Source organism: Bos javanicus, chromosome 25 (assembly GCF_032452875.1).
Source record: "Bos javanicus breed banteng chromosome 25, ARS-OSU_banteng_1.0, whole genome shotgun sequence".
NCBI lineage: Eukaryota > Metazoa > Chordata > Mammalia > Artiodactyla > Bovidae > Bos > Bos javanicus.
The window spans coordinates 9636501-9655494 of record NC_083892.1 but is presented as its reverse complement, the minus strand read 5'-3'; the positions used below and the strand labels follow the sequence as shown (position 1 = coordinate 9655494).

The following is an 18994-nucleotide window of genomic DNA, read 5'->3' as shown; positions in this document are numbered from 1 at the left end:
CATGGACAGATGGGCCTGGTGGGCTACAATCCATGGCGTTACAAAGAGTCAGGCCTGACTTAGTGACTAAACAACAACAATTCAAGCTGAGACCAGGTCACCTCTCATCTAGGACGCTCAGGACGTCCTAGCCATCTCGTGGATCTGCTGTTGGCTCAGTCTTGGGGCCTCTCTCTTCCTGCCGCCATCAGCTCCCTGCTGGTAGGACCATGGCCTGGCACTGGCTCGGGCCTGCAGACCTTCTGTCTGAACGGGCAGATGAATCAATAAATCTGACCTTAGAGGGACCCTAAATTCTTTCCCAAGGGAGTCTGTGTGCCAACAAATGCCATCCACAATGACCCCCAGAATATTTCTATCATTTGACGAGTCGTGTCTTCCTTTGCTTCAGGTTGTATAAAGCAGTGACTGCCAAGTGTCACCCAATAAGTTCACTGCAGCCCGATGACCAGCTTGGGAACTTGTCAACATGCCTGTACCTAGATCTTGTCCAGGGGTAGATTCCATATGTCTAGTGTGAAATTTGGGTGCCTGGATTTTTACAACCCCCTAGAGGCGTGAGGGGATCCTTGGGAAAGTGGCTAATTCTAGGGCTGGGGCAGGGAACATGCCAGGTGAGCCTGGAGCACCACAGGGGACCAGAAAGTAAGGACGTGCTCCAAAATCCAAAAGGACGGGGGTGTGTCACAGGGACACAGGAAGCGACCTGAAAGAGCCCCCAATGCTCAAAGCCGGAACAACGCCAGCACAAAATAAATCACAGAGCGCTGGGTTATCATCCAGAGTACAAAATAAACACCCACGAGTCCAATCTTGCAGATACTGTTTTTTTACAAATTGAAACCTTTTGTTGAGCAAGTGTGTTGGCGCCATTTTCCCAACAGCATTATTTCTTATACGTATGCTGATTTTGCAGACACAAGGCCACTGCACCCTTGACAGACTACAGAATGTTGCTGCTGCTAAGTCGCCTCAGTCATGTCCGACTCTGTGCGACCCCATAGACAGCAGCCCACCAGGCTCCCCCGTCCCTGGGATTCTCCAGGCAAGAACACTGGAGTGGGTTGCCATTTCCTTCTCCAATGCTTGAAAGTGAAAAGTGAAAGTGAAGTCACCCAGTCGTGTCCAACTCTTAGCGATCCCATGGACTGCAGCCCACCAGGCTCCCCTGTCCCTGGGATTCTCCAGGCAAGAACACTGGAGTGGGGTGCCATTTCCTCCTCCAATGCATGAAAGTGAAAAGTCAAAGTGAAGTTGCTCAGTCGTGCCCGACTCTTAGTGACCCCATGGACTGCAGCCCACCAGGCTCCTCCGTCCATGGGATTTTCCAGGCAAGAGTACTGGAGTGGGGTGCCATTGCCTTCTCCGACAGAATAGTGTGACCATAACTTATATGCACTGGGACTACCAAAAAAAATTCACGTGACTCGCTTATACTGTACTGTTCACCTTGCTGAGGTGGCCTGGAACCAAACCTGCAAAATCGCCAAGAGATGTATATAAATAAATGACTGGGTAGATTAATAAATGACGAGAGGAGACAAATCTGCTATGCAGAAGAATTCCAACTATCATCTGTAGATTCGTCCTCCTTCAAGAAGGTGGAGCTTAATTCCCACACCCCAGGAAGCTGGACTTAGTGACTCACTTTGGAGACCAGTATAGGGGAGGAGGAAAGAGTAACCTTGGGGTAGAAAACCCTGGCAGATATCAGCTGCACCAAGTGATCCGGTTAACCCACCAGGGACCATGTGGCTGTCAGGAACAATGACATTCCTCGAGGGGAAGGGCACTTCCCCAGGAAGCAGCCGTCCCCAAAACTTCCAGGCTGGTCAGGAGAGAAACAGCAAAGAAACCCAGACTGGGGGACATTCTACAAGACAGCTGGCCAGTCCTTCTCAAGACTATCAAGGTCATAAACAAGAGAAAACTGAACGATTGTCACAGACCACAGGACACCGGGGAGACATAACCACCAAGTGCATTGTGGCACCTGGATTAGGATCCCAGAGCAGAAAGAGGGTGTTAATGGAAAAACTGGTAGATTCCAAATCAAGTCTGGAGTTGACGTAATAGTGGTGTTTTGACAAATGATGTTAACAGGGGAACAGGGTGAGGGGTAAATGGAAGCCTTCTGTGTAATCTAAAATCTACAATTATCCAGAAACTTTAAAATGGACTAAAAACAAATTCTCCTGGGGCCTCTGCAGGGCAGTGATTTAAGAATAACTGGGCCTCTGAGAGCTCGGCAGTTTCTCTAAGATGACAAGTGGACTAAAAAAATCCATTCTAGTACAGGTGACTCTCTGTTCGTTTCTAAGGCAAACCATTCAGTATCACAGTAATCCAAGTCTATGCCCCAATCACAACTGCCGAAGACGCTGAACAGTTCTATGAGGACCTACAAGACCTTCAAGAACACCAGAAAAAGATGTTCTTTTCATCACAGGGGGCTGGAATGCAAAAGCAGGAAGTCAAGAGACACCTTGCAAGTTTGGCCTTGGAGTGCAAAACGAAGCAGGGCAAAGGCTAACAGAGTTTTGCCAACAGAACGCCCTGGTCACAGAAAACACCCTTTTCAACAACACAAGAGACAACTCTACACATGGATGTCACCAGATGGTCAATACCGAAATCAGATGAATTATATTCTTTGCAGTGGAAAATGGAGAAGCTCTATACAGTCAGCAAAAACAAGACCTGGAGCTGACTGTCGTACAGATCATGAACTCCTTACTGCCAATACAGATCATGAACTACTTATTGAAGAAAGTAGGGAAAACCACTAGACCATTCACGTATGACCTAAATTAAATTCCTTACAATTATACAGTGGAAGAGAAGGCAATGGCACCCCACTCCAGGACTCTTGCCTGGAAAATCCCATGGACGGAGGAGCCTGGTAGGCTGCAGTCCATGGGGTCGCTAAGAGTCGGACACAACTGAGCAACTTCACTTTCACTTTTCACTTGCATGCATTGGAGGAGGAAATGGCAACCCACTCCAGTGTTCTTGCCTGGAGAATCCCAGGGACGGGGGAGCCTGGTGGGCTGCCGTCTCTGGGGTCACACAGAGTCGGACACGACTGAAGTGACTTAGCAGTAGCAGTGACAAATAGATTCAAAGGATTAGTCTGATAAGAGTGCCTGAAGAACTATGGACAGAGATTCGTGTACAGGTGGTGATCAAAACCATCCCCAAGAAAAAGAAATGCAAAAAGGCAAAATGGTTGTCTGAGGAGTCCTTACAAATAGCTATGAAAAGAAGAGAAGTGAAAGGCAAAGGAGAAAAGGGAAGATATGCCCATTTGAATGCAGAGTTCCAAAGAACAGCAAGGAGAGATGAGAAACCCTTCCTAAGTGATCAATGCAAAGAAATAGAAGGAAACAATAGAATGGGAAAGACTAGAGATCTCTTCAAGAAAATTAGAGATACCAAGGGAACATTTCATGCAAAGATGGGCTCGATAAAGGACAGAATATGGACCTAACAGAAGTAGAAGATATTAAGAAGAGGTGGCAAGAATACACAGAAGAACTATACAAAAAAGATCTTAATGACCCAGATAACCATGATGGTATGATCACTCACCTACAGCAGACATCCTAGAGTGCAAAGTCAAATGGGCATTAGGAAGCATCACTACGAACAAAGCTACTGGAGGTGATGGAATTCCAGCTGAGCTATTTGAAATCCTAAAAGATGATGCTGTGAAAGTGTTGCACTTACTATGCCAGCAAATTTGGAAAACTCAGCAATGGCCACAGGACTGGAAAAAGTCAGTTTTCATTCCAATCTCAAAGAAAGGCAATGCCAAAGAATGCTCAAACTACTGCACAATTGCACTCATCCCATATGCTAGTAAAGTAATGTTCAAAATTCTCCGAGCCAGGCTTCAGCAGTACATGAACCAAGAAGTTCCAGGTATTCAATCTGGATTTAGAAAAGGCAGAGGAACCAGCAATCAAATTGCCAACATCCAATGGATCACAGAAAAAGCAAGCGAATTCCAGAAAAACACCTGCTTCTGCTTTACTGACTACACTAAAGCCTTTGACTGAGTGGATCACAACAAACTGGAAAATTCTTAAACAGATGGGAATACCAGACCACCTTACCTGCTTCCTGAGAAATCTGCATGCAGGCCAAGAAGCAACAGTTAGAACTGGTCATGGAATAACGGACTGGTTCAAACTTGGGAAAGGGGTACATCAAGGCTGTATACTGTCACCCGGCTTACTTAGCTTATATGCAGAGTACACCATGCACATCAATAGCCTCAGATGTGCAGATGACACCACCCTCATGGCAGAAAGCAGAGAGAAACTAAAGAGCATCTTGACGAAAGTGAAAGAGGAGAGGGAAAAAGCTGGCTTAAAACTCAACATTCAGAAAACGAAGATCATGGCATCTGGTCCCATCACTTCATGGCAAATAAATGGGGAAACCATGAAAACAGTAAGAAACTTTATTTTCTTGGGCTCCAAAATCACTGCAGATGGTAATTGGCAGCAATGAAATTAAAAGACGCTTGCTCCTTGGAAGAATAGTTATGACTAACCTAGACAGCATATTAAAAAGCAGAGACATGACTTTGCTGACAAAGGTCCGTCTAGTCAAGGTTATGGTTTTTCGAGTAGTTGTGTATGGATGTGAGAATTGAACCATAAAGAAAGCTGAGCGCCAAAGAATTGATGCTTTTGAACTGTGGTGTTGGAGGAAACTCTTGAGAGTCCCTTGGACAGCAAGGAGATCCAATCAGTCCATCCTAAAGGAGATCAGTCCTGAATATCCATTGGAAGGACTGACGCTGAGGCTGGATACTCCAGTACTCTGGCCACCTGATGTGAAGAACTGACTCACTAGAAAAGACCCTGATGCTGGGAAAGATTGAAGGCGGGAGGAGAAGGGGATGACAGAGGATGAGATGGTTGGATGGCATCACTGACTCAATGGATATGAGTTTGAGCAAGCTCCAGGAGTTGGTGATGGACAGAGGACCCTGGCGTGCTGCAGTCCATGAGGTCGCAAAGAGTCGGATACAACTGAGCAATTGAACTGAGTAAAGATGACACGGTTTCTCATCTTTCACCCAAGCATCTCTCTCATTTCCATAAACAGATACCAAGCAACCAACAAACAGTAAAGTCCCCACAGATCCTGAAAGGCAACTCGTCCTGCTTACAAGCAACACCTGTTTATTACTCAGGTTTTCCTTAGGGAACCCAAGCAGTGTCACAGGTCTGTATTTCACACCATTTGCATTTTCCACAAGTAGCTCCATCTGATGAAAACCTCATTGATGAAAATACAGAACCAGCCAGAAAATCAGAATATCTAATAAGGAAGCCGGGTTGGAAAGGGAACACCTGTATTTGTTTTAAGTGGTTTTACTAAGTGGCCTCAATAGTTTCAATTGAGATTAGTTTATATAAAAATAAAATCTGTGTTTGGTGGTTGTCACAACCCCAATCCTTCTGCGTTCAGACGTTGGAACAGGTCTGTTGGGGAAAGCAGTTCATGGGTTATGGCCTTTGCTTCTTAATTATCCAGTAGGGGCACCTTCTAAAATGATCATTTGCTAATATTTCTCGAGTGCCTACTCTGTACCAGGCACTGGGCAAGGAACTTGCTCTCTCTCACTTAACGATGAGGAAACTGAGGCAGGCCTAAGCCTGTTCACCAAGGAAGTGTGAGAGTGAGGAGAAACCCCTCCATGGACTTTGGCTTCTTCACTTAGCAGCTGCGTGACCTTGAGCATAAACATCTGTGGGGGCGGGGATAAAGGTGGGGAGGGCAGCAGGTCCTCCACCCTGGAGGAGCCGGGAGACTTCCTCATAGGAGGATCATCCCATCATGAGCTCAGCACTGCGGCCAGCACCAGGGAGCACAATTTCGGCTAACCCTCAGCGTCCCCCACCCCCACCCTCACCCCAGGGAAGGCTCTTTTCAGTTCACTTGGAATCTAACACCCAAGACATTTTCTCTTTCCTTTGGGGGAGATAATCAGACATGACTTGGAAAATTATCCATGACATTTTCAGATTTCTCCAGGGACACTCATTTCCATAACTTGCCCGTTTTCAGCAGGCATTTCTACAGCATTTCAAGGACATTTGAGAGAGAGAGAGAGAGAGAAGGTGCAGGACCAAACTGGCGTCAAACCCTGACGTCATTGGGAATGACTCATGGCTCGCATTTAGAAAAACATGCAAAGGGAGAAGAAGGATCAAAAAACAGACACCCTTACTCAAACACAGAGCTGTCATTCTGGTCCCCCCAGATGAGGATCTCGGTGATGGACCGGATGGTCTCCACCAGCAGGTTCCTGTTCTGCTCTGTGACGGTGGTGTTCTTGGTCAACACGTGGTACAGGTACCTGAGAGGAAGGGAAGAAAGGAGAACTCAGGGTGACCGCCAAAACGGAAGCCAGGCCCAGGGACCATGCGCGGCATGTTATCAACCGTTTGGCTGGGTGTTTTTCAGACTTGGTGGTCAGCACAATTCCCATTCGGAGGAGACGTAACTCACCACCCGAGAATAAAGGCAGATGACACTTCGAACTGTTACATAACCAGCAACTTACCAACCCAAACCGAAGCAAGACTGCCAAGCTTTTGAAGACAGGTGTGTTCACGCTCCAGTGTGGGCAAGAGAATGGCCTCGACAGCGGGACAAAGCGGGGACAGAGCCCACCGGAGACTCAAGTGCAGGGGTGCGGAGGGAAGGCCAGGCGGTGGCCTTTTTCACACTCTCAGGTGGTTCTGAGGCTGCTGGAACCAATGGAGATGCACAGCTCAGCGCCAAACGCCTAAGAGCTGCTGTCTGGCTGCTGCAGAGATGAGACCTGGAGTCACAGGTCAGGGAGGATAGGGCCCAGAGCCAGCGGCTGGGGCACAAATCACAAGCCACCATGATCGCCCCTGGAATGCCCTAATTCCCCTTCACAGGACTGATGGCTCAGATGAAGTGGGTGGCCTGCAGTTCAAGGGCAGTGATCTTACCCGCTGTGTGCAGCTGGAAGTGGAGTGGATTCGAGAGGCAATGACGAGGTACCTCACCCACCCACACGTGCAGAGACCAGAGGCCCGGCCTTATCCTGGCGGGCAAGAGAATCGCAGAGGCCATTCCTGAGCAGCGCAGGGACCAGCAGCCTGGCCAATGCCCTGGGAGTGCTGCCTGGCTCAGCTTTCAAGAGAGCGTCTCCCAGGCCCGCAGACTGAGGCCAGTTCAGCTTGCCAAGGTCCTAACCAACCAGCAAACTCTTCCACGTATGTCAAAACCCAGCTCAGTCACCTTTCGGTGAAGCCTTCTTCAAGAACCTCCCTCCTGCTCTCCTGCCCGAGTGGATTTGCTTGCTCCCTCCTCTCTGGCACCTCTGTACCCAGATGCATTTGCTGCTGCACAGACCACTCTGATTTGCAGTGATCTGCCTCCTTCACGAGACCTGAGTTCCCTGAGGTCAGGAACATCATCTTACTGATCCTGGTGACCCCAAAAGACTCCAGAATGTCTGATACACTGTAGGTGCTCAATATATGGTGAATGGGAGTGGGGGGCCCATTTTCACAGATAAAAGGTAGATCAGAGTATACAAGACAAAATATAGTCAAGGAGTTAAACACAGCAAGTAGTGGCAAAGAACAGCAGCGAAGAGTTCAAACCTTCGGCCCCAACAGAGAGACCTGGGCTTGATTCCTGGCCGTGTCACCTGCTGCGCGAGGCCTTCCATGAAGCATTTCACTTCTCTGAGGCCCGGGGTCTACAGCAGTCAAGGCCTCCTTGCTGGACTGTTCCAGAGATTCTGTGATGACACGCTGAAAAAGCCAAGCCCTGCGCCTGCCACACGGAAAGTGCTCACAGGAGGCAGGGCTACCGGCTACAGCCATTACCACCCTGTGGTTGTTCTGGGCAGGGCCATTGTTAAAACCATTATTTAAACTCTAAAAGGAATACTCCACGAACACAGGAAGGACAGACAGGCTGGATCCACACAGTCATGAAAAGAGGACTTCACGGCAGGAGTTATAAGAAGGTCCAGAGAAACCAGAGCAGGAAGTGGGGAGTCTGGTATGAGCTGGGTGACATCAAGCAAGCGACTTACTCTGTGTATCTCAGTTATCTCACCTGTAAAATGGGAGCGGCACCAGCATATGAATCCTTTAGTACCTATTACGGTGTCTTAGGAACAACCAAGTTAAAAGGTAGATAACTAACCTGGCAGTTCCCATGCATGACACGAGTGCCAGCTATTACTGTCGTTATCATTGCCTTCACCAGATAATCCCTGAAAGAAATTCTGGTAACTACGAGGAGGCCCTTACAGACAAACCCAGTGTGAGGGTGGGTGTCAAGTTCTCAAAAGAGGATTCTCGGCACTCCCACGTGCGGTGCATGGCCTGCATGACTGGCCCTGCGTGCAGGCGGGCCTTCCTGTGACCCTCATACTTGCAGTAACCTGGGGACACACAGCTTGCTAGCAACGCACAGGCCAGGAAGGGACCTGAGGGGCACTCAGCAGCTCATCCACAGCCCCGGGGCAGAAGCTGTCTGAGGGCTCCAGCCCACCCCACACCTCCGCAGACCTTGCGACTCTCTGCCTTTCTCAGTGGTGCCATCTGCTGGCAAGTGGTGATGCAGCACCAGGGTCTCACATGACCATGACTGAAGGTGGGTGTCTTTTCACACGTTCAGAGCCATCTAAATATTCTCCTTTGTGAGGTGCCTGTGCGAGTTTTTTGCCCACTTTTTACTAGGTAGAGAACCTTTTTTCTTATTAATTTGATGGAGTTTATGCATTCTGAATACAAAACCCTTACTGGATACATGAAAGTGAAGTCAAGTGAAGTCACTCAGTCGTGTCCAACTCTTTGTGACCCTATGGACTGTAGCCCGCCAAGCTCCTCTTCCATGGGATTTTCCAGGCAAGAACACTGGAGTGGGTTGCCATGTCCTTCTCCAGGGGATCTTCCGGACCCAGGGATCGAACCTGGGTCTCCCACATTGCAGGCAGACGCTTTACCCTCTGAGCCACCGGGCAAGCCCCTACTGGACATATACCTATGGCAAATGTTTTCTCTGAACGCAGTTTGCCTTTTCACTCTCTTTACAGTGGTCTTTTGATGAGGAAAAGTTTCAAATTTTAATGTGGTCCAATTTATCAATCTTTCCCTTGGATAGTGCTTTTTGTATCCACCTAAAGGAATCCTTACCTACCCCAAGGTCATGAAGAAATACTGTTTTTTTCTTTTAAAAAGGTATTGTTTTACCTTTCACATTCTGACTTAGCGCACACCTGAAACTCACTTTTCTGTATAGCATAAGATATTAGCCAAAATTCATTTTTCCCATATGGCGATCTAGTTGATTCAGCATCATATACTGGAAACGTCCTCATTCCTCCAAAGACACCAATGTCGACTTTGTCGTTAATCAGGTGACCACTTGGAACTCTTTCTGGATGCTCCAGTTCTGCTGATCTGTTTGTTTACCTTTGTGCCAACACCATGTTATCTGATCGCTGAAGCCTTATAATAAATCTTGCAATGTGATGTCTTCCAACTTCTTCCCTTATTTTTCCATTATTATATTGGTTATTCTTGCCCCTTTGAATTTCCATATACATTTTAAAATCACCTTCTCAATTTCCACAAAAAAATATCTGCTAAGATTTCCTTTAAGACTGCCCTAAATCTCTAGCTAAATATGGAGAGAACTGACATCTTTTTGAAAGTGTAACGTGAAGACATTTACATTTCTTTCAAGGTTTGCTGGATGGGGGCTTGTGCATCTTTTGTTAAGATTTATTCCTAGGTATTTGATGGGTTTTTTGATGCTGCTGTAAATGGGAGTGTTTTAAAATATTCATTTTCTAAATGTTTGTTGTTGGTGGATGCAAACACCCACCAGATCTCAAGCTCTAAATTCCCACTGCCGCTGGTTCATTTTTTTGCCACCACAACGCCCAAGCACACTGTTTCAGGTCACGTTTTAGAGAGAGCCCCTCGATATATGTCTGCTTAAATGTGGTGAGGGGAAACAAGAAAGCTGAATGGATGAAAGGTTAATATTTTAATGTTGCATCTAATTCCAGAGCTTTGGAAGATCAAATAATTCAACCACCTCAGAAACACTAATACAATATTAATATAATAACTTTCTGGTTTTAAACATAACACTATTTTAGAAAGATTGGAAACTTCAACAACAAAAAGAGAGATGACCACTGCTGGAGTTGCAGTGTATTTCCTTGGGTCTTTTTCTTTGCTATGTAATCTACACTCTTGAGCTCACGTGTGCATGTGTGCTAAGCCGCTTCGGTCGCGTCCAGCTCTTTGCGACCCTATATTCCAACTCTTTGTGACCCTATGTACTACAGCCCCTGCCAGGCTCCTCTGTCCACGAGATACTTGAGCTCACGTGTGCGTGTGTGCTAAGCCGCTTTGCTCATGTCTGACTCTTTGCGACCCTATGTACTAGAGCCCCTGCCGGGCTCCTCTGTCCATGAGATACTTGAGCTGATGCTGTATGTCTGTTACCATGTCCATCTTTCTTCCCGCCTCCGGCTAAAATAAAACCATTTCTGTTACTGGTAACTGTTCACAAGCGTCAGTAGTGGCTACATAGCACACCACTGAAAGGACAACACAGCAGCCACTCTTATCCTGAGCCTCAGAAATGAACAACAGTGTTATGATGTCACCACAACATCCCCACCTGCACGGCCGCCGTTCTGTGTGTATCAGTTTCTAAGGACAGAGTGACAGATCTTTCTCTTACAATGGTAATGACTGTTACGACAACAGTTTCTCTCAAACTCTGTGTGTGTGTGTCCATTTTAACCACCATCATTACAGAGACAGTCGCAGCCTCCTATTGCCAGGTCTCCATTCTGAGGGCCTCAGATGAGCTCACTCATAAACCCGTACAACAATCCTGCCAGGCTGATGCCCTGGAGCCCAGGATCCGCCCAGAGTCCCAACACAGGGACAGGGCGCCCAGGCAGTGAGCCCACACTTATAACCATCGTAATGCAGAAGATGCAAACAATGACTTAACCGCTTTTATTAGTCAAGCATTTCCATGAAGTGATGAACGCCTAGCACCCAAGACATACACAACAAACCAAAAAGGCATGGCTACATGTATCCGATCTTAAGGGAAGTCCTTATCATGGACCCTTATGCCACTTCTCTGGAAAACAGCCCGCATTATCATGTCTCCAGCGGAAATTCTGCAGAAATGTAGAATCTCAATTTCAAACTTTCACACAGGAGCCAACTCTACTCTGAGAGACAAGCTGGAATTCGAAACGCCTGGAGACAGAAACACGGCAGCCTGTTACCAGCGTGCCTGCCACACACCAGGCTCATCCCCAAGGACTCTAACAGGAGACAGATCCCTCCTCCACGGACCCTGCTTCCTCAAGAGACTCACTTATTTTCCAAGTCAAACCATCACAGTAAGTAATAATTATATCCACTTCAGAGGCAGACGTACTAAGTTGAAGTTCATACAAGTTTTATGACTTGTATCATGCACTGCAAGGAAATCAAAACAGTCGATCCTAAAGGAAATCAACCTTGAATATTCAATGGAAGGACTGATGCTGAAGTTGAAGCTCCAATACTCTGGCTACCTGGTTTGAAGAGCCAACTCATTGGAAAAGATCCTGATGCTGGGAAAGACTGAAGGCAAAAGGAGAAGGGGGTGACAGAGGATGAGATGGCTAGATAGCATCACCAACTCAATGGACATGAATTTGAGCAAACTCCAGGAGAAAGAGGAGGACAGAGGATCTCGGCGTGCTGCAGTCCATGGGGTCACAGAGTCAGACGTGACTTAGCAACTGAACAAGCACCATGCACTTATGTGTCAGTTACCGTTACAGGAAGGATACGGCCTGGGCGGGGCTAGGAATCTACTTCCCCAAAGCACACCCCATCCCCCAGATAACAATGTCTGGGGTGGGGGGACATGGAGCCTGGGGCTGTTTGACCTCTTCAGCACCAGGGCAGACACTTCCCAGAGGGTTCCACTCTGTGTCCTGAAAACCTCCACTTGGTCAGCATCCAGCCCTCTGGCCAGCAGGGCAAGGAGCAGCTACAGGCAGGGTGGACGCAGACTAGATTAGGAGAAGGTGTCACAGGCGGCGCCTCTCCCAGTGAATCACCTCTGAAAGATGTCAAACTGGGCCAGCAAGTGAGGCCAGGTCTCAGATGCCGGGGAGCATTTCAGCCCTAGAAAAAGTCACAGCTCCAGCCCAGCCCTGTGCCCAAACAGGCAAGAGCAAACTGTTGTTAAGAAAAGGCAGGCCACAGAGTAATGGAAATAAAAGCAAAAATAAACAAACGGGACCTAATTAAACTTAAAAGCTTTTGCACAACAAAGGAAACTATAAGCAAGGTAAAAAGACAGCCTTCAGAATGGGAGAAAATAATAGCAAATGAAGCAACTGACAAAGAATTAATCTCAAAAATATACAAGCAGCTCATGCAACTCAATACCAGAAAAATAAACGACCCAAAAAACGGGCCAAAGAACTAAACAGACATTTCTCGAAAGAAGACATACAGATGGCTAACAAACACATGAAAAGATGCTCAACATCACTCATTATCAGAGAAATGCAAATCAAAACCACAATGAGGTGTCATCTCAGGCCGGTCAGAATGGCTGCTATCAAAAAGTCTACAACAATAAATGCTGGAGAGAGTGCGGAGAAAAGGGAACACTCTTACCCTGTTGGTGGGAATGCAAACTAGTACAGCTACTATGGAGAAGAGTCTAGAGATTCCCTAAAAAACTGGAAATAGAACTGCCATCAGTTCAGTTCAGTCGCTCAGTCGTGTCCCACTCTTTTCAACCCCATGAATCGCAGCACGCCAGGCCTCCCTGTCCATCACCAACTCCCAGAGTTCACTCAAACTCACGTCGATCGAGTCAGTGATCCCATCCAGCCATCTCATCCTCTATCGTCCCCTTCTCCTCCTGCCCCCAATTCCTCCCAGCATCAGGGTCTTTTCACATGAGTCAACTCTTTGCATGAGGTGGCCAAAGTATTGGAGTTTCAGCTTCAGCATTAGTCCTTCCAAAGAACACCCAGGACTGATCTCCTTTAGGATGGACTGGTTGGATCTCCTTGCAGTCCAAGGGACTCTCAAGAGTCTTCTCCAACACCACAGTTCAAAAGCATCAAATCTTTGGTGCTCAGCTTTCTCTGTAGTCCAACTCTCACATCCATACATGACCACTGGAAAAACCACAGCCTTGACTAGATGGACCTTTGTTGGCAAAGTAATATCTCTGCTTTTGAATATGCTATCTAGGTTGGTCATCACTTTCCTTCCAAGGAGTAAGTGTCTTTTAATTTCATGGCTGCAATCACCATCTGCAGTGATTTTGGAGCCCCCAAAAATAAAGTCTGACACTGTTTCCACTGTTTCCCCATCTATCTGCCATGAAGTGATGGGGCCAGATGCCATGATTTTAGTTTTCTGAATGTTGAGCTTTAAGCCAACTTTTTCACTCTCCCCTTTCACTTTCATCAACAGGCTTTTCAGTTCCTCTTCACTTTCTGCCATAAGGGTGGTGTCATCTGCCATACAACCCAGCAATCCCACTGCTGGGCATACACACCGAGGAAACCAGAACTGAAAGAGACACGTGTACCCCAATGTTTATCACAGCACTGTTTACAATAGCGAGGACATGGAAGGAACCTAGATGTCCATCAGCAGATGAATGGATAAGAAAGCTGTGGTACATATACACAATGGAGTATTACTCAGCCATTAAAAAGAACACATTTGAATCAGTTCTAATGAGGTGGATGAAACTTGAGCCTATTATACAGAGTGAACTAAGTCAGAAAGAGAAACACCAATACAGTATATTAACACATATAAATGGAATTTAGAAAGATGGTAACGATGACCCTATACATGAGACAGCAAAAGAGACACAGATGTAAAGAACAGACTTTTGGACTCTGTGGGGGAAGGCGAGGGTGTGATGATTTAAGAGAATAGCATTGAAACATGTATATTACCATATGTGAAATCCATGACCAGTCCAAGTTCAATGCATGAAGCAGGGCACTCAAAGCTGGTACACTTGGATAACCCTGAGGGATGGGATGGGGAGGGAGTGGGAGGGGGGTTTGGGATGGGGTGGGGGGTCACATGTACACCCGTGGCTGATTCATGTCAATGTATGGCAAAACCACCACAATATTATAAAGTAATCAGCCTCCAATTAAAATTAATTAATTAATTAAAAAAAAAAAAAAAGAGGAGGCAGGCCAGCATTTGCCTCTTTTGTACGTCCTATGACAAACCCCTGCTGATCTTTTACTGTGTGCCAGGCCCTGTCCTGGCATCTGACAACTCCCCTGGGGAACAAGCCGCCCAGGTCTCTGTCCCCCTGAGGCTCACGGTCAAATTTGGGAGAAACAAACACACACATATTCAACATCATTTTCCACCGTGAAAGGACACGCCTGAGGAACCCCGGCCAGGCGTGCTGGGGATCTAACTCACAGCTGAGATCTGACATCCAGCCTGAAGCGCCCAGAGCACCCCCAGCTGGTCGAACCTTTGGCGATGAGAAGCTCACATAATGTCGTGCTGAGTGGGACAGCGGAGGCGAGAGCAGGAGAAGTCAGAGGGCGGGAACGTCTTGTCGGCTGAAGTCATCAGAGCGACTGTTATGGAGGAATTAGTGAGATCTGTGGGGGTTCCTTTTTTCACGGTTGTGCCACGTGGCTCACTGTGAGTTCCCTGATCAGGGACTGAACCCAGGGCGTGGCAGTACTAGTGCAGAGTCCTACTGACAGGCATGGGAGAGAGCACAGGTGCAGACAGGTGAGGGGTGTGTAAGAGTGAGTGAGAGAAGAGCCGTCAGCGTGAAAAGGCCCGAGAAACATCCCTGGGTTATGGCCGTGCTACCCTCACTGATTGTCAATAGGAGACAGCAGGCGTCCTGAGGGGGCGCCCCTCCAGCTTGGCCTCCAAACTCGGGCCAGACCAGAGCACGCGGCTCCCCGCTTGCTCTCAGCCTGGTGTCCAGATTCCTCAGCAGGACCTGGGCTCTGTGGCCTCTCCCGTCCCACAGCTCTGCACTCAGGTCCTCCACCCACTCTTGCCCTGACTGCTCCCCTTACCTAACAGCCTGCCTCCCCACTGCAGGCTTCCCAGACGCCGCATCCTCTGCCTGCAGCATCCCCACTTCCAGCCCCTGACTGCCTGGAACAACCGCTCATCCTTCACATCTCCACGTAAACCGCTGTCTGCCTACTGAGGATGCTCCTGGCTCGCCAGCCGGGGTTAGAGGGTCTCCATCTATGCTCCCAAGCTGGACAGGTGGGCACGGAGCCTGGAGCACTCAGAAGGCCTGGAGGAACTTTAGACGTGACAAAACAGGTGCCTCAAAGAGTGATACGATGAGTATGATATTCTGAGAAAATGAATCTGGCTATACAGTGCCCTGAGCTCTGAAAATAACCAGCACGATCTTAGGGAAAGTTGAACATACCAAGAGCAGGTGAACGTCTGCCTGCTGGGCGTCCACTCCTCTTCTTCATTTGCCGGTGCTGAACCATCCCTTTCTCTCATTCTCTGCCCACTAGCCTGGAAGGAGCTGATGCCACTCTGACTCCAGGGAAGGGCCTAGTAGAGCACCCATGCCCCCGCCACAGTGACTGACTCAGGGACAGGCACGAGACCCCAGGTCGGTGCAACGATACTCACTTCCAGACTTCTGCCAGAAGCATTAAGAAAAGAAGCTTGCTTTTTCGCAGGGGTTGCTAAGCTGATTGGATGTAATGGAGCATTCTGAGAATGACACCAACCGAGAAGAAAGCAGAGACGAGAGGTGGGAAGAAGCACATACTGACAACTTCGTCTGAACACCCAGACTCAGCCACAGCTTAGCTAGGACAGTGTGTTCAGTGGCAAGAGTCAATCAGATCCATTTGGGGCTGAAGGTGATTTCAGCGGGGCTTCCATCATTTGCAACCAAGAATCTTAACCCAGACCCAAAGGAGATCAGAGTTAAGGCAATGACCCAACCCAACAACAAGAAAGTTCCAGCCGTTTGTGGACTCGCAGTCCCTAGTGAAGGGGATGCCTCAGTATCGATCAGGCATCTCCATCAGCCAACGTTCTGCTCGTCCATGTGATAGCCTTGCCATTGGTCTGGCCGATAAACCACCCATGATGTGCAGCAAACCACTTCTTACTATTTCAATCTGCCTCAACTAAACCACTAACTCCATTCAGTAGACAAAGACCACAGTACACAGCTTCCCACTATTTAGCAGAAGTAAAACCCTATCTCACAAGAAAAATTTGTTTTCCAGTTTGAAAGCTAGGAATGTTATGAATAATGTGGTTCAGAAAAGGTTTCCAGATCTCTGTACTATCGTCTAAATTGTTCTGTACATTTCAAACTTCTCTTAAAAGTAAAGTCTATTTTAAAAAGGGGGCGGGGGAGGGCTTCCCTGGTGGCACAGTGGCTAAGAATCTGCCTGGGAAGATCCCACATGCCACGGGGCAACTAAGCTCCTGCACCACAACTCCTGAGCCCGCATTCCAGAGCCCTCAAGCTGCAACTACAGAGCCTGTGCGTCACAGCTACTGAAGCCTGCGTGCCCTAGAGCCTGAAGCTACTGGGCCAGCACCCCAGAGCCCGTGCTCCACAAGGAGAGAGGCCACCGCAATGAGAAGCCCGTGCACCGCAACTAGAGAGTAGCCCCCAGTCACCGCAGCTAGAGAAAAGCCCATGCAGCAACGAAGACCCAGCACAGTAAAAAATAAACATTAAAAAAAAAAGGAAGCCTGTTCCCAGATGCTTTGTGTGCCCCCTCCCCAAACTGTCCTTCTGAATTCATTTCAATATTTTGATCTCTCTACCCGCACTGCCCCAGGTCAGGGCAAGAGTGCATTAGGAACTGTCACCTGTGGAGTGACCGATTCGTACTGGTTGCCGAGGACTTTCCTGGCCTTAGCACCGAAAGGGCCACGTCCTGGGAAATCCCTCAGTCCAGGCACCCAGGATGGTTTGTTACCCTGTGTATCAGATGAAGCCTTGTTCTGCCTCTAGCCTTGTGTCCTGTAACTGCAGCCCCACCTCCACACTCCAGATACCCCAGAGCCCCCCTCCCACATCCTGCAGCTCCACGTGGGGCTCCTGCTTGTCCCTGACTGCTCTACTCTGGCTGCCTCCCCCAGAGAGCACCCAAGAAGGGTTCCCCCAGAGCCCTGAACCCACAGTGACCCCCACACTTGTCAAACCACAGTCACTGGCTGTCTTCCCCACCAGCCTGAGAGCTTCCTCGGGAAATGGGCTGTTCTGTGCCCAAGTGCTGTTTATGGCACTGTTTATAGCATTCTTTCCCAGGTCATTTTGGGATCTTCTAAGCTCCCCTCCAATACACAGATCGGTAGGTTCTTCAGGCTATAATATGGATTAAGCTGATCTGCTGATCCAGGGCAGGCAACTCAGGTTTCCAAAAAGCACCCCACAGGTGCTGTGACCTAAACAATGAACCTGGGCAGTTCCCAGGATACTTCAAAGGAACCCGAATCCTTTATCATTCCCTGGTTGGCTAGACTGCCAAGATGCCCCATTGGGCAGTGAGATTCAGCCAGGTTGAAAGTCTTCCCAAACTGACTTTTAGGATTTTTACTCAAAAAGACAGCATAATGAGTGCAAACCCTGAAGTCAAATCCTGGCTTTGACGCTTTTCAGCTGTTGTCACCTTGGGTAAGTGACTTAACATCTTCGGACCTTAGTTTCCACTCTAGAAAATGGAAACAATAATACTTCCAACAACTCATAAGACTTGTGAGGACTAAAGGAAATAACACACAGGAAGTCCTTAACAAGCACCTGGCACTGAACATGCCTTCGATAATCACCGAAGTAATTTAAAAGGGCTCAAGTCAGGCAGAGTTAGGTGAGAGCCTGCAGGCACCTGTGTGCTGGCAGCATGCCCAACCTCCCTTAGATAACCCTCCACCCCTTCTCAGCCTCATCCACCCAGCGCCTGAATTCCTGAAATCCTGAAGCCTCTCCCTTTCCCGTCCAGCTGCCCTCCCATCTAAGATTCCTGCCTCCCTACACAGCCCCATCTTTGTCCTTGGCCTCTCTCCTCCCCATGGCCTCTTTCATCCCAACCCCACAAACCCATTCCTCGCTACGTAATGACTCCTCCTGACTCCCACTCTTTGAGACCTACAAATATTTATTAAGTGCCTGCTCCCTGCTAGAAAGGCACAGCTGAGAATTACGGCATCGCTTGTGCACGTGCGCCCAGTTGTGTCTGACTCTTCTCGACCCCATGGACTGTAGCCCGCCAGGCTCCTCTGTCCATGGGGATTCCCCAGGCGAGAATACTGCAGTGGGTTGCCATTTCCTTCTCCAGGGGATCTTCCCCACCCAGGAGTCACACCTGGGTCTCCTGCATTGCAAGCAAATTGTTTACCATCTGAGCCACCAGGGAAACCCCTATTTTCCATTAACCCTCCCCACCAACCTTAAAAAATCCTAATCTCTGCCTGTATGCTCTGCACCTCTCCCCGTTCATTCATTTTTCTCTTTCTTTAAGCATCCGTCAAGATTCTATTGGGTGCCAGGCACACAGCTAGATGTTGGGAATACAGCTTGTGAGCAAAACAAGCCCTCCTGGAAGTACCAGCTTAGTAACAGTCACAAAGTGGTAAAAACACAAAGGATAATTGCAGGTAGTGGAGATGAATCAAATGAATGAAATCAAGAGAAAGATCTAACAGAAAGGAATTGGGGCAAGGGAAGCACTTTAGGTAGGGATGTCTGGGAAGGGCTTGCCCCACTGATCAACACAGCTACCATTATTAGCTGCCTACTGTATAAGAGACGCTGGCTCAATCTCTTTACATGCACAACATTACGGAATCTTTGCACAGTGTTCACCATCCCTATTTGCAGTTGAGGAATCAGAGTCTCAGAAAGG

At 48.1% G+C, this 18994-nt stretch overlaps 1 protein-coding gene across 5 annotated transcripts in view; it reads right to left on the bottom strand.

Annotated features, from left to right (window-relative positions):
• Positions 1 to 18994, bottom strand: part of CLEC16A (C-type lectin domain containing 16A) — a 234618-nt gene that overhangs the window by 214172 nt on the left and 1452 nt on the right. For all 5 annotated transcript variants that reach the window (XM_061401133.1, XM_061401131.1, XM_061401129.1 and 2 more), the window contains exon 2: positions 6251 to 6379. In XM_061401133.1, coding sequence (XP_061257117.1) covers positions 6251 to 6269 — 19 coding nt within the window. In that variant the 5' untranslated portion in view covers positions 6270 to 6379. The remainder of the gene's footprint in view (positions 1 to 6250; positions 6380 to 18994) is intronic.